General features: G+C 41.7%; 1 protein-coding gene and 1 long non-coding RNA gene across 3 annotated transcripts; one reads left to right on the top strand and one right to left on the bottom strand.

Annotated features, from left to right (window-relative positions):
* Nucleotides 1-530: 530 nt before the first annotated feature.
* LOC120666027 lies at nt 531-1098 on the top strand. Its single transcript, XR_005671513.1, has 2 exons — nt 531-736; nt 843-1098. It is a non-coding gene; the product is annotated as an uncharacterized LOC120666027 (long non-coding RNA).
* A 1908-nt stretch (nt 1099-3006) lies between these two features.
* On the bottom strand, nt 3007-14779 carry LOC120666026 (probable Ufm1-specific protease). 2 transcript variants are annotated; one of them, XM_039945812.1, is made up of 13 exons: nt 14508-14778; nt 14076-14423; nt 12676-12926; nt 12274-12364; nt 11881-12053; nt 10032-10122; nt 9778-9900; nt 9429-9476; nt 9252-9328; nt 7541-7629; nt 6858-6969; nt 3627-3729; nt 3007-3478 (listed from the first exon to the last, which is right to left on the bottom strand). In XM_039945812.1, the coding sequence occupies exons 1-13, from the start codon at nt 14707-14709 to the stop codon at nt 3249-3251; spliced, it is 1938 nt and encodes a 645-aa protein (XP_039801746.1). In that variant the 5' UTR covers nt 14710-14778; the 3' UTR covers nt 3007-3248. The 2 variants fall into 2 exon arrangements, with proteins under 2 accessions (XP_039801746.1, XP_039801745.1); XM_039945811.1 differs by having other exon boundaries at nt 14076-14779.
* Nucleotides 14780-16337: the final 1558 nt, after the last annotated feature.

The raw sequence follows: 16337 nt of genomic DNA, 5'->3' as shown, positions 1-16337 counted from the left end.
TAGTGGTATTTTGTTTTGGCTAAGAACCCCATATATATGTGAGGACAAGCTTGTCCCTAAAACAGTGGAAGCTCACATGACAACAAAATTTGGTCTATTCTAGTCTTTCTTGGCTCACGGACGGGAGACAGAGACGGTGTAGGGTCCAAATCTCCGTGGAAGAATTGCTTATATTCCTCCAGTCTGTTGAAGTAGGAAAAACGTAATATCTGATATATTTCTAACTTCATAAAGTAGAAAAATCCCAATGGAATTAAACTTTTGTTCATTAAGAATATGGAAAGCACCTAAACTCATAAAGCATTTGTCTAGAACTGCTACCGTGAAGAGGGTTTCCCACAAAAGCTACAAGGGACAGCTTTGGAACTGTGCCCAGATCCTGTCACCAATTCTTGACAGAACAAAGATTTTGTCCCTATGTATTTTAAAATTGGAAAACACCTAAAAAAATTAAAAAGCAATTTGTCCCTAGAGCATTGAATGTACTCATAGGTCTACTCTACTAACTCTACTTCAAGTGAAGACAAAACTGAAGCAGTATAAGACTGGTGCTGCTTTATCTTGGTTGGACCCCTTCCTCTTACCACGAGATAGCATGACTCAATAGAGGGATTAGAACGAAAGGGGGAGGGAGGAGAAGCGCCGCAGAGGAGCCTCATGAGAGCTTCCACAGTTTTGTGCTTTGTTGTAGTTGCTTCCCTGTTTGTTGCCGTTGCTTCTCTGAAACAGAGAGAGGGTTAGTGAGTTCCATCTCTCGTTTTTGGTCTGCTCTCATCTTCAGGTAAACAACTGAGTAGTGAGTACTTACGTCTTCTCCATGGATTTCTATTTTGGGGATAAAGCTTTTGGAGAGGCCACAACGTTGCATGAAGAAGCTGGGACTAGAGCACCTAGGAAGGAGAAGCTGCCATGGTGGTGGGACACTGACTACATGCGGTCAAAGCGGCGAAGACCCATACATAACTGAGACTCAATCTTTGATTTTTGTTTGATAGAAATTTTTATCCTTTTCTTTAGTAATTTATGTCCTCCCATTATGAAAAATTGTCATCACTGCAATTTGGATATGAGAAGCAAGGAGTTCTTGAGTTCTTATTTCGTGAACTGTTAATTTTCCTCTTAAAGTCTAGGAGAGGTAGTGTTTCTTCTTGATTTGTGTTAGCAAACATATGCATTCACCAGTTTTTAATTGGCAAAATAAGCAAAGTCGTCCCTCAACTCTTGACAAAAGGTCAACTTGGTCCTTGTACTCTCCCGCATGCCAAATTAGTCCCTAAACTGTTGGATTTCGACTCAGTTACATCCTCAAACCGGTTTTGCCATCCACGCCGTCAGTCAAGAGGTGACGGGTCGCATGAAAAGGCCAATATGCCCTCATTTTTGTCCAACGTCTCCCACCCCTTACCTTTGCGCATCTTATCCAGTCGCTCCTCCCGCCGTTCGTGGTGGCCAAGCGCATGGTACGCCCCCCATCGTCGGCGGCACCTTGGCAGGAGCCGCCCCAGAAGAACTCCTGCCGCTCTACTCCGCGGACAGCAGGCACAGCCGCCCCAGAGCTCCTCCCGCCGGTCTCCTCGTCATCGCTGTCTCGGATCTCCTCCGCCTCTCCCGTCCGCCTCCGACCGAGCTCTGCTGCGCGTGGCAGCAGGCACAGGTTGGGGAGGGACGGAAGGACAAGCCACGACCCTGAATCAGATCCCAGGCGTGGAGAGATGGAGGTGAGGCATCCATGGCAATTTTGTGGTTCAAATCGATTTCTTTTCTGCTTGTCATGCCTTCCTGCTTTGATTTTCTGATGAATTCATTTGGTTTTAGCAGCTAGAAAGGTTGCTCGAAGAACACAGAGAAGGAATGGTAGTCCGGACGGGGATTACTTGCTGCCATGGACAGTACCCAAATTTGGCCTGCGGATGGTCAAGTGTGGATGCAGGGAGAAGGTTTTTGCAATGCGGAAATTTGGAGAATCCTTGCGATTTCAAGTACTGGATTGACAAAGAATTTTCTGGCCAATGGCCCCCTCCTGGGCAACGCAGATGGTTGGAGGGGAAGCGTGCGAATGGCCAGCTTCAGGCGCCGCCGAGGTTGGGAAGGGACAGCGCGGTCTTGCCTCCCTGTGCGCGGATGCGGAGGGGTCTCGATCTGGCCGATGGCTGCGGGCCAGCGCCCAAGCGAGGGAGGGGGGCGGCTGGGCAAAAAACAGGACATATTAGTCTTTTCATGTGACCCGTCGCCCCTAAACTGACGGTGTGGATGGCAAAATGGATTAGAGGACGTAACTGAGTCCAAAATCGCAAAAAATAGGGCATATGTCTTTTCATGTGACCCGTCGCACCTAAACTGACGGTGTGGATGGCAAAATGGATTAGAGGACGTAACTGAGTCCAAAATCATCAAATGAGGGACTAATTTGGCCTGCGAGAAAGTACGAGGACCAAATTGACCCTTTGCCAAGAATTGAGGGACGACTTTGCCTATTTTGCCTTTTTAATTAAACTATCATGGACCAAACAAGAAGAATATTACATCTGCCCTTGAACAATATAATTCTAGTGAGCCCAACTTTCGAATTTTCTTGCATTGGATTGATTTTCTAGGAAAAACAAAACCAGTTTGACAGAACTAATCTTCCTCCTATCAAAAAAAAAATTATTTGCCACTCTTAGGTGGGGTCAATACGCTCACTAACAAGTGGGGTCACCTAAGTCAATGACAGTGGGTTAGCAACTGGACTACCATCCACTCCGTTAGGATGGCAAATAAATAATTAATTATACCAACATTCTAGGAAACAGGCAACGTATGCGAGCTGGATCTGATCCAGCCTGGTTCACTGTTGTCAAAAACGCAGCACAGACTGTAGTATTCTGCCAAGAACAGACCACGTTAATCAGCTCCAGCAGCTTTGTAGTATCAAGTTAACGGCAGACATGCCACTAGCTTGCCCACAAACTTCTCAGGTTCCTTGAAGGCTAATTTTGAGTTGGAATTTTTACGGGGCCATGTAAGGATGCAATAATAGATAATGCGATTACTTATTCGATATCTTCTCTCATGCAATTATAATGGAATCTCAGGACGTCAACATGCGAGAAATGGTTGCAAAGTATCACTGAAATTAAATGTAAAGTCCAGCTGAGCAAACTGCGCCCAACAGGTTTCCTTGCAAGTCCATGCCAACCAATCCACACGCTTAGGACAAAACTGTACTCTGTCTCCATGATCACCAAGCTTGATTGCCTCTTAACCTTTCACACCATGTTGGGCCTTTGGGGTAGAAGAAGGTTGTAGAACTTGTCTTTCAAGAAGAAACTTCGCCCTTTGCTATCAACAGACTTCTTCCACCCGCACCATCCCCCATTCACGATCTTCTTCAGATCGTCAGTACCAGTGTAGTGTGGATCAAGAATGAGAAAGGCACAGTCACCACTGGCATCATTATAATCAACTCCTAGAAGGGTGTAAGCCAAGACCCCTCCACCTTCATTGATTTGCCAAAGATATTAATTTAATGGCAAGTAGTATTCACAGAATGAACTGTAGTCATCTTTTTTTTAGAGAACTGTAGTCATCTTGATATGATATATCAAACACATCAAACAATAGAACTTTTGGACAAAATCACATACCAATCATCACTGGAGTTCCCTGGGTTTCGAAATGCCTGGCAAGTTCTCTGCATTTTTCAGGAAGCTCATCACCAGATCTTACATTAATAATCTTGCAACTCACCTGCAAGATCCGGTTCATGTTCAGCCGGCGTGGAAGTGCATAGTAAGATATGGACATGAACTACTTCAAAGCATGTAATTACCTCCTTTCTTATTAGCACAGACAATGATGCATGTGAATCACATAAATAAATAAAGTGGCAAGGAAAATGGAGGTAGTATTCAGGATGAATGGATGCAAAGGACAATCACCTGCCTGAATGTGAGGGGAAAAGAGGGACATGCGAATTGGACTATAGGAGATTTAACATTGGGACTAAGGCAAGTTCCCTGGGTTTCGAAATGTCTGGCAAGTTAAGCCTGGGAGCTGCTTGGAGCCTGCACGTACATGCTCAACTCAACTCAGTTCACAAAATTAATGAGATGAATCAAGCTGCACCTTTTGCTCATTAATTGGAACAACCAAATCCTTTAGGTAGTGTTTGATTAGTCAGATTGTAACGTGATATGTTTACAGAGGGTAACAGATCCCAATAGCTACTGTTTGGCTTGGTTTTCTAGTAATCGGGTCACACTGTTAACAGATACCGACCTTCAGAAAATTGATACCGCCTCCACCAAGCGTTATTGGCTGCTCGACTGGGTGCACGCATGCAGCAGCAAGTCTGTAGTATATATGTATGCATGCATGCAGCAGCTTTGCTTGTACGCAGCAGCACTGAACAGCTTTGCTCTTGTTGACTTGGAAGCATGGGCAGCTGTTTGAGGATTTGTTTATGCGGTTGAACCAAACAAACTCTGGTATCGATTACTTCTTTTGCCTTACCGGCAGTATTGGATTTCGTTTACATTTACATCGCAAAGCTTTAACCGAACACTACCTTTAGTGTCAAACCCTTGAAACCGTCAATCTAACCCGCACCAAAATGGTTTTTGCAGCAAAGCACCAGTAAAACCCATCACACCAATCATGTTTAACGACAATCATGCAATACTTTTGTCTAATTGACTATCCTGTTATCTGAGATGATACATGATCACAGGCTACCCGACCCGATAAACCCAATCCGACCTGCCTGAAAAAAAAACCAACCCAACCCGACCCGTTTAATGCGGGGGCCGGGCTCGGGCTGAATTTTTATGACCCGACAAAAAAGGGCCGGGCTCGGCTCGAATTTTTTGACCCAAAACCCGTCCAGAATTTTATACACAAAAAATCGGGTTTGACCCGACCCGACCCGACCCGACCATGTGACGGGTCCGACTCGGGCCAACAAATTCAGCCCGATGGTCGGGTCGGGCCGGGTACAGGCCGAAGAAAAAAGTGTCGGGTTTTTTTGACCCGACCCGAACCCAACCCGACCCGACCCGATAAATGATCAGGTCTATTCGAGAACATTGTCTGCATGTTCTCATATGTCTTGGGACTGGACCTTAATGGGCGGCAGATGTCATGCTTTCCCTGGTCAGACTCAGGAAGGATGAGGCTGTCGGAAAGGCAGAGTGAAATGAGATGATCACGAAGCTCGGAATGATTCTTGCTAACTCTGCAGGTGACAATTTGGAGCGAATGGAAGCAAGGACTGTCATGGAGGTGGCCTAGCTAATTGCTAGGCAAGGGTCATCAACATGGAGAAATCAGACGCATACAGTAACTCCAGCACCGCACATGGCAAATGGTGAGCCAGTGGCACAAGGGAGCTAGAGCTGCTTGTGCTGGAGTTGATGGAGCGGATGGTGTCAGGCAGACTGGTGGAGCATGAGCGACACCATCAGGCCAAGGTGCCATTTGACGCAAGTTGACAGATTGGAGACCAAGTAGCAGATGAGGCCTACCAAACCCATTGTAAGCTTTTGTGATAAGATCTTGGGCTAGCAACCTGCTTAGTCTTGACTCACACCAGAGGCTGTGGCGGCAGAGTAAGCAAGTTACCGGGTCGAGGAACGTGGCATGGTTCCACATTCCCAGTTATTATGGCGGAGCTCGAACCGAAAATGAGGGGGCCAAGACTAATTTGAGGGTGTGGGTGTGGGTGTGGGTGGTCGGGTGGGGTGAGGTCCCTTGGTCATCACTAAGCTCCATGCCAGCCTCAGGGTGAGATCTGAGCGCACTTGATATGAACAAGAGGCTAATCGATGTTTAAAGGGAACCACATTCATAATGGCAATTGGTTCAATAGGGTTGTTGTCAAACATATGAGACATACTATAATTAGAAAGGCACAATGGCCTTCACCGCCCGAGATGAAAAGGTAGAAAGGCCTATTGTCGTACCTTTGGGTGTTGAGGAATGGTTGAATCTACACAATGATGTTGACGAATAATACAATGGTGCTACATGATGGCAACAAGTCTTCGACAAATTAAAACATTTTTTAGAAAGACACTTTTATGCAAGATGATCGCATCAAGCACGTTCAGATCAATAGATTAGTGTTTAGAAAACTGAATGTCAAGAACAAGCTAGCTAGTTTGATGCCAGATTTAGAATATGTAATGTTTAGTGAACACTTGGCGGATTGTTTCACTAAACAACTATAATAGTAAGGGTGTATAACAATGGGCCTAGAATGCTACTACTGTCCATTTCCACTATGTTTAACCATAACAACGTAGAATTGTGGTTAGAGAGATATGAGGAAATATTGTTGGTGTTGTTTCTCAAGACCTCCTCACCCTATATACATGTACCTCTATCTCTGAATCAAACTAATCTAATATTCCACGCAACCCTACTTGCTTTCAATAACACCAACGCCTCTCAAGAAAGGTTGTCGAACAATCTCTGATTGACAAGGTCATATAAATGCACAAAAGATGAAGGATAAAGCTAGGAGCAAGGCATATCATAAGAAAAATATACTTAACAGATGGAAAGCACATGAAACTAACTTTACTTGGTATTGATATTAAAAAGAACCAACGCAGCTTTATAAACCTTCTAGAAAGGTACGGAGTAAATCGCAGGACAAGATGTTTTTGTGAAATACATCAGTGTTGTAAGGTAATGACATTCTGGTTTGCTGGTTATTTGTCAATCTTTTGTGAGTTTCTAGTAGTTGATCATGGGACCTTCCTGTTGCCTATATGCCAAACAAGTCTTTCCAATCGCATAAGAAAAAAAAAGCAAAACAGTTGCCCATCATGTTGAAAAGAAATTTGAAGAAAAGATCTAATAGTGAAACTCACTCCCAGCAGTTTGTCGAGGACAAAGCTTAGCTCAATGGCTCCAATCCACTCACGGGATCCAATAAATGATGGATCCTTGTCACCAATTTCAACAAGAACTTGTTGAATCTCCCTGAGTAGGAACATTGGAGCAGAAATATGGATCAAACAGACATAATATATATATGATATATTTCAACAACAGGCAAGATTCTTCTTTCTAGTAGAAAGCATTTATTCCAACCACACATTATATAATCATAATGTTGACAAATCTATTGCAGTGTCATAGTTTGTTATGCCTAACACCTGCATCATTTTCAGCATATAGGTACGGGCAAATGAATCAAGAATGGTAGAAAGAGGTATTTGATGATTCACATTATTGTTAACATCATTAGGATCTTCACACATGTTTCTTGTCTGAGACAGATTGGAATGCAGTGGTTATTTTCTGAAATTGCATGGCAGCATGGGTGCAGATTGCAAGCTGCCATCTTTGTAATAATTCTCTATACTGATTTACATATCACCTCCTTCTCATTTGTGTAAAAAAATGCAGGTGGAATTGCATGTATCTCTAAGAAAATAAATGTTTGATAAAGTACTGCCAAACAGTAAGAATTATCAACTGCCCAAATCTTACAGTCAGTTTGGACAATGTGACCTAGTTATTGAAATCAACAAGGAAAAAAGGCACAAACCTATGTGACGGAACATCAATTGATGAATACTGTTGCAGTTTGTACCAAGAGAAAATTGTTTGTAGGGACCGATATGCGCATCCCCATCCCTGGAACATGGAAAAAATGTATGATTTGCCAAACCAATAGAGGACACGTTAGTTTAATTTCTCACAACAGTGAAGAAATTCATAAAGCTCAGTAATGGGCCTAAAAGTATAATTTCAAAAAAGAACATTTTGAAAATGCAATGCAACAATGAAATTTGTAACACAATCCTCCCCATGGCCTCGTCAACACAAGAAATATACACAATAAAGCATGCATGCCCTCTGAACAATACATTTCAGAATAAATGAATATAAAAACATGCCCAATATGAATGGCAACTAGAAGTTAATCTCAACAAGAATTCAATTACAACTTTCACTTTGAAGATATTGAGAAATATCAATTCATATCAATCATACAGGCATGATTTTTTTCATTCGAAACCATCAAAGTTTCAATTGAAATTTTATTTGCAATGAACTTTAGTTGGAAAAAGTCTAAATTACTCCCCTCAACTATAGCTAAAATCCGGATAACCCCATTTTACCCCCTAAACTATGCCCTTTGGTTCAAGTTACCCCCTAATACAATTTGTCTTTTTTTTTATTTTTTCATGCATAGGTGGAGTTTTAAGTTGAAATTTTACAAGATGGTAGTACACATCATAATACATTTTAGAAAAAATACATCATAATTTTCTATCAATATTTTGATAGGTTAGGATATTTAATAATAAATTAATCATTGGAGTTCAAATTATATGAAAAATAACGATGAAAAAATTATAAAAAAAATAATATGCATCGTGGTGTACACTACAACCCTGCAAAATTTAAAATTAAAATTCAACTTGTGTATAGAGAAACAAAAAAGACAAATTGTATTATGGCGTAAAATGAACTAAATCGCATAGTTTATAGTTTAGGGGATAAATTGAACAAAGTTATAGATTAGGGGGTTATTCAGACTTTGACCATTCTTGAAGGGAGTAAACTGAACTTTTTCCTATTTAGTTTATGGTGGCAATATTGTATCTGAGATTTGAATTGACTGCATGTGCAAAGTTGTTTCAAAACAAAACCATTGTTTCTGCAGCAAGTTCATCACTTAGGTTCAAACAATGAACAGATGTAATATCATGTATCAGGAATAAGATCAAAGAATCCACCATCCATCCATAAAAATTTACAGTAAGCTACATCATAAATGGATGATGATCTTTTATTAAGGTTGGCGAGAACTATATAGGTTAAATAAAACAAACTGCAAATGCTTCTTTAACATATTTACAATTTAAACTTCTATATGAAACAAACTGCAACAAAAATGTATTTTTTTTAAAAAAATGATCTTATGCACAGGGGCGACACTATGTTCAATTTGCTGGTGCATGGTAACAAAATTTTTTACCACTAGTTAGACTTAAATTTACCATGTATTACTACAAATTTTTGTATTTTCTTGAGAAGTGCACCATGGTAAATTTAGAGTTAGCTTTGCCCCTGCTTATGCACGTAAAGAAATACTGAAATAAAGGTGTACCAAGTGCTGTAAGTGCCAAAACATTATGAGGTCTGGGGAAGGAAATTTCTGTAAAGCCCTACAAATGATCATATGCATCTAAAGAAACACTGAAGTAACAATTTAAAACTCAGATTGGTTGGCTGCAGCCAGAAGTTACATTGTCATCAATACCATCATGAAGGTAATGATAATACTCATATGAACCATCAATCAAAGACATAATTCCTCCGGATACTGCAATAAACATAAAACTTTATGTCACTGTCTCCTTCGAGAAGAAGCATTCACCAATTTTTTATTTTAATTAAAAATAAGAAATAGAGCAACCACTAACCACCACTAGATGGAATTTCCCTGTGGACATCTCGAAGCAGTGAAGAACCTGAAAAGTACAACATACCACAATGCAAGAAAACAAATTATTTTGCAAGGAAAGGAAAGATACCTAGTAGAAGATTACATATAATAAGACAATAGTCATTATGTAAATGTTTGAAGATGTTATTGACTTCTCACATATTACAATATTGACTTCTCACATATTACAACATGATTTTTGGCCAAATTATATTTTTGAGACATATTTCTACAAAGTTTGACCTCATGGATCCCGAATGTAATTAAAAAGAAAGGCATAATGGAGTATAGAGTTGCAATATATCATATATATGCATAATGAATACCATTTCTTGACATGCTTTTCACCCTCTTTCCCATGCCACCAAAAGTCAATGCATTAGAAATTCGTAACAAAGGCCGATCTAAGGGAAGCCCTAGCCTTATGTGCAGTTCTTTTCTCAGCTCACCTGTAAATAGTAAGGAATTTTTTTTAGGCAAAACCAAAGAGACGGTATTAAGGGCCCCACATTTACTGCCATTTTTAATGAAATGACTTATGAACTTTTCAGAAATAGTAGCATCATCGAAATTTTCATACTTTGCTTCTCCTCGATCTCCCCGTATCTTGTATCGTATATGGTTGTTACTGGAATATGCAATCCTAGAGGAATGAAATGGTAAGGACAAAGCTGCAAACAAAGACAAGAAGCATTTGAGGAAGCATTCAAATAAGAAATTAAAACTTTAAATGATAACATGATTATACGAATGACACACTAAAAGAACCGAGGTTAATGATTAAGAGAACTTGATCTGATGTGCATGCATTGGAATAGAAATATCCAAGAAAGAAAACAGCAAACATCAATTGCACGATTCCCTGGGGATCCTTATTAGCATAGTTTACTTCTGTTCTCAATTAGTAGTGAAGTGCAAATTCCACAAATAGATTGACAATCCAATGCAGACTGCCTAGGGCCTACAATGAATGTGTGCTAATGATTATCAAGGGCGGCAAAAGAAATGAGTTCTTACACGGAATAATAAACAACATGGTGACACGATGGTCATAGTGACAGCTAACATCAAAGAACATGAAATATACTTAGTTCAGAAATAGAAATCATGGTATACATTTCACCACGGGATTGCTGCTTGGTATTGTAAGGTGGAGAATTGATGTTATGCGCCAATCCCACAGCTTTCACTACCATGTCCTAATTCGGTTAGCTGCCATATATGTTATTCTTGACATTTCAAAAAAGAGGACCAACTGACCAAGTACCCTGTAAACAAAAATCAAGGAGAAACAGATCTAAGAAATGGTAGGCTGTTAGGTGGTGTGTGGTCAGGTCCTAGGTTCATCCTTTAAGAGAAAATTCCCTCTAAGGCCCTGAGACAAATGACACTTCCTTCTATGGCCCTGGAAAGTTCAAACTCCCTTCTTTAGCCCTATTTTTATCTTGCATCCCTTATATGGCCCTGCCGTGAGATCTCTAGTTAAATCTCAGTTAAGTGGCTGTGAAAAGACAAAAATACCCCTAACTCCCTCTGAAGCTACCGCGCCTCTCCCCCGCCGGTGTGATTTACATTATTATGTGAATCTATTATATTGTATGTGAATCTAGTGTGTTAAAAATGTGAAGAATTTGCTGCATAATATCGTGCTGTACATCTCCAATATCTGTTCTCCATGAGATCTCAATATCTGTTGTTTGTGCGCCAGGGGTACTATTGTCTTTTCACAGTCACTTTAACTGGGAGTTAACTGCAGATGTAACGGCAGGGCCATGGAAGGGAAGGAAAATGAAATCAGGGTCAAATAAGGAAGTTGCAAGTTTGCAGGGCCATAGAAGGAAGCGTGATTTGTTTGAGGGCCTTGCAGGGAATTTCCCCTTTAAGAGAAAATTCTACCAGGTTCTGCAGCCCTCACTCTGGTGGCAAGGAGAGGTGCTGGTTATTGTAAATTGGACCAACCCCTTTTTTCCTTTTAATACAAAGATACGCAGCTCTCCTACGTGTTCGAGAAAAAAAAAGAAATGGTTAAGGAACATAGACCACTTCTTCAGATTATGTGACATATTTCAAGTTCTCAACAGTGCAACACCTTCCACATGGCTGACAACAAAAGCTTGAGGTTGGGGACGAGAACTGTGACCACTAAAAATCGACTTCTATCAATGGACAAGAGAACTACTTGAAATGTATGTAATCCCCACAAATGGATCTGTTCATACCTTATTTTAGATTTCAGTATTCATATCTAAACAATATGTTGCCAAACCATTTAAACTCCCAAACATGCAGCAATTTTCAGATCTTGTGATTTTGATATACTTAAGCCTTCCAGTAAGCAACTGTCCTGGCATGGTTCTACAAAGGTATATATGCTGCACATGTATATGCTGCTTCAGTAAGAGCATTGTCAGATTAAGCAAATCACAAACCTGTGCTTGTTGAGTTATCTCTGATGCAATAATCTTCTTCATTACACTCGTCTGATCAGCTAATCCTGGGATAACGAGTTCAGATACAGCAACTGGCACAGGAAGATCTATTGGCGAGTAGCATAGTATATCAAGCTTCAAGTTGATTACTCTGAGGCTGGCGGGTGCTGGGGCTGAAAAGAAAAGATATTTTCAGTAACACAAGGACACAAAAATACCACACTTGAAGTGAATTGGAAAGGGAAAACAAGTAAGAATCAAGGGAAATGGATAAGTAAACTTCTGATAAACAATTTTCTAAGAAAGAAATGTATGCCTGCTGGTAAGATCAAGGGCATTAAGGTAAAAAATCAACTTTATGAAACAGAATTTGAACATTGGGAAACTAATTACCTGGAAAATAATCTACCACAGGGGCGGTGCCAGGCTTCAAGCTACCTACTGACTGATTGGACAGGACAGTTATTTCTATTGCATCTGCATTCTAGCAAACAAAAATTTTAGAAAGTTGCGATCCAAGATGTCATGTGATACAGAAGTGTGCACGGAGACGGCACTCTGTGTTATCCATTTATCCTAGAAAGAAATGGGCCTTCGTTGGCAGATGCCTTCCAAATATATATTTATACACAACCCCTTAAGACAATAAACAGATCTTCATGAAAGATGTAATTATCAAACACTGAAACAAGTATTTCGATGCCCATACAAGATAAGGGAGCGAATTTGATACTATATACTCCTAAAAAAGAACATCACATAACAAGTAACAAATTTAGTCGAGTATCAGCTTACCTCTCTTGTCAATGAGAGGCTGTACCTCTTTTCTGGGAAGAATTCTGAACAAGATACACTACTTGTAGTGCATTCCTTTGTTTTTGAGTTTCCAGGTAGATGTGAATCGAAACTTAAATCATTACCATGTAAGATGATAGAATGACGGGATTCATTAGATGCGATTGGCCCCTCAACTAGATACAAAACATGAGGATCGCTGAGTTTAGCAAATGTAGATTCAAGAAGTGAAGAAAATCGTTCTTCAATGCCTGCAAAAAAGTAACACATATTATAAAATTATCTCATTCCCTTCAGAAGCGGATGATGTGAAATTATCTCATTCCCTTAAGAAGCAGATGATGACCTAAATACCCAACACAATTGTTTTATCATGAAAAGAGAAAAAACAGATTTTATTAAAAAAACTTGTGCAGACAGACATGATTATATGCAGTCAAACGTTTTTGTTCTTTACTAGTTACTTTAAAAAATTAGGCTGGTGTCAATGGCATCCACCTTCACTTTTATGAATGGATCTAAGATTGCACGTCCATGCAAACTTTGTACGCAAATTTCAAATTAGGAACAAAGAGTCAAAGATGCATGATAAATATGTTCCCAGACAATAGGTTAGCCATTTCATACATTAATTTGAATTTTCACTTTAGCGCATTAGCTTGATGCAAAATTTTAGTTTCAGTTACACTGAGAAACAAGGGGTGATCCACCCATTCATGTACATATTTAGAATTAGATAATTAGATTTTAGAATGCATATTCTGCTCATGTTTATTGAATAGCTACAGCTATGCACAGGCACTGTAAAAGTCTCAGTGTACTGGGTTTCCTGGATGGTTGAAAATATACCAGGCTTAAGAAATCAAATACTCCCTCTGTCCCAAAATATAGATACATTTAGAATTGGTCAAAGTCAACTTGTCCCAAAATGAAAGACCCTCCAACTATGCAAGATGTATCAACTTGTTCCCATATCCAATCAATAATGTAGCTTTACGAGTCATGGGGTGAGTAGAAACTGGGAGTTGTTAAGAAATGATAGTTTCTAACAACACATTAAGATAGAAGCAGTATCCAAACACAATTGAAAACAAAAATGAATCGATTGCAACAAAAGGACACATCATATTATGATTGTAAGAACTGTTAAGAAGAATAATTGGTTCTATGCAAACATTAAGGTATAAGAGTATCATAATACGATGTACTGGTATGAAATAACAGGATCACCAATGAGCCATTGGCAGGCTGTTGATGATTCCAACAAAAGTAAACACCCTGCGCTCAACTTCATCTAATAGATATCAGGACACAGCATATCATGTTCGATTCTAACTCTGCTCATTCAATTTTTTTACAGTAACGGGTTAATAGATAGGTATGAACTTTGGAACATTTACCAGAAATCTCATCCGCTGGAACATAGAGTGGCAACTTCAGCGGCAGCTCACAGCGCAGAAGGCAACCCTTCTCCCACAACAACATCCCAGGCTCATCCTCCCATACAATCTCCACCCCTTCCACTGCGCCCGTCCCGCCGCTCTCAGAAGCAACAAACCGAATCTCACCGGAGGCGGCATCCATGCGAACACCGACCATGCCATGGCTCGCCGCGGCGCCGAGCAGCCGCTCCCTCAGCGACCGGGCCAGCTCCAGAGCGCGACCGGCATCCGCATCGGAACCTTCGCCGCCCACGAGCAGCGCCCCGACGATGTCGAACCCGCGCGGCAGCAACCCCCGGATTTCGTCTGCGGGAGGCACAGAAGTACGGTGAGATCGTCGGGTCCGACTGGGATGGGGGCTTGGGTGCGCAAGCGGTTGAGAAACTTTGCCTGCTTCCCTGGGGAGATCGGGGGCGGCGCCGTCGGCGTGGAGAGGGCGTAGGGCGGCGGCGATGGTGAAGGGAGGGAGGACGCGAGGTGCGCCGATGAGCCAGCGGAGAGGGGACGCGGAGGGCGGGGAGAGGAGGGATCTCTTGGGGCAGAGGAAGCGGAGGGCCCAGCGGCCGCGCGAGCCGTCGGCGGAGGCCTCCATCGTCGGCGTGGGAGATTTGTGGGGGGGTTTTGTTGTGTTGGGGACCACTGCGGCACTGCCTTCCTCTTCAGTCGTAAAAAGAGAGGGAGGGAAAAAGAGAGGGCTGTCGGAGGCATTCGCGGCGGTGGTCGACCCACGCCCACCGGCAGCTTCAGTGGCACCCGCGGGTGTGGGTGCGGGTTTGATGAAAACCCGCCCGTAGGCAAATCCGTGGGGTTGGAAAAAACCCGCCCGCAGGTAGACCCGCGGGTGCATTTCTGCACCCGCACCCGCACCCGCGGGTTTCGGGTGCCCGCGGGTGTGACAAAAGATATAATAAAAATGCACAAATCCGTCAATTTAAATAGTCAAACATTACATTTCTATAAGTAATAAGGGCAACTAACAACAAATTCCCAAATTCAAAGTATAACGACAACTAACAATAAATCTATAAATTTTTGTGCTCATTTTATAGTTAGGATAGTTGGAATAAGCCTTACCTAAACACATTGGGTTAGAGTTCTTTGTTTGCGGATGGGTGCGGGTCCACCCGCGGGTGGAATCTCAAACCCGCACCCGCATCCGCAATACGCGGGTGCGGGTCCGGGTCCACCCACGGTGGAATATCGAACCCGCACCCGCACCCTCGGGTCTAAAATCCGCGGGTGCAATTGCGCGACTCGCATGCGGAACGAGAAAAAGGGAACACAAGAACTGGGATTGAATTCGTTCCGCGGTTGTCGGAACGGCGGATCGTCGGAACAAGATTTTGGGGGAATCAGGAGCTCGGACGAGAAAAAATTTGAAATGATTTTAGCTCAGTGATCAAAAAGATTTTGGAAAATAATATTTTTAGCGGGTGGTTTATTTGGGCGTATTTTCGGGATGTTACAAACCCACCCCACTTAAAATGAATCTCGCCCTCGAGATTCGGCTGGTTCCTAAAGAGATGGGGAAACTCCTTTTTCAGAGCATCTTCGCGTTCTCATGTAGCTTCTTCTACTCCGTGTCTGCTCCATTTCACTCTGCAAATCCGTACCTCTGAGTTCCTTGTTCTTTTTGTGACAGTGTCTAAGATTTTGACAGGCACTTCTTGATACCGAAGATCCTTTTGCAGATCAATTGTTTCAACTGGTACTATTTCTTCTTCAAGTATCCTCAAGCACTTTCTGAGCTGAGACACGTGAAATACTGGATGTATATCCGACATGTCTTCAGCCAATTGAATACGGTATGCTACTGCTCCAACTCTTTTCACTACTTGGTATGGTCCGATATATCGAGGAGCTAATTTTTCTTGAGCTTGAAATCTTCGAGGCCTCCGAATCGGAGAGACCTTAAGGTATATAAAATCTCCAACCTCAAAATATAATTCTCTTCTTCGCTTGTCTGCATAACTCTTCTGCTGTGATTGGGCTGCTTTTACCTTCTCTCTAATCTGAGCCACACGGTCTTCTGCTTCTTTTATGAGAGCTGGTCCGGTTAAAGTATGTTCCCCTACTTCTGACCACATCAAAGGGGTCCTGCACTTTCTTCCGTAGAGAGCCTCAAATGGCGACATGCCTAGACTTGCCTGATAACTGTTGTTGTATGAGAACTCCGCATAGAGCAAACTCTGTTCCCAATTTTTACTATAGGTAAGGACA

Source organism: Panicum virgatum, chromosome 3N (genome assembly GCF_016808335.1).
Source record: "Panicum virgatum strain AP13 chromosome 3N, P.virgatum_v5, whole genome shotgun sequence".
NCBI lineage: Eukaryota > Viridiplantae > Streptophyta > Magnoliopsida > Poales > Poaceae > Panicum > Panicum virgatum.
The sequence above is the reverse complement of the archived record's forward strand: the minus strand, read 5'-3'. Positions and strand labels throughout refer to the sequence as shown.

Excerpts from the sequence above, each read along its gene's own strand:
- LOC120666026 (XM_039945811.1), bottom strand. The coding sequence starts at position 14,709 with ATGGAGGCCTCCGCCGACGGCTCGCGCGGCCGCTGGGCCCTCCGCTTC. Across the intron at positions 12,054-12,273 it reads TGTGGTAGATTATTTTCCAG|CCCCAGCACCCGCCAGCCTC; the intron begins GTAATTAGTTTC and ends TTTTCTTTTCAG. Across the intron at positions 7,630-9,251 it reads ATGATGGTATTGATGACAAT|GGATGGGGATGCGCATATCG; the intron begins GTAACTTCTGGC and ends TCCATGTTCCAG.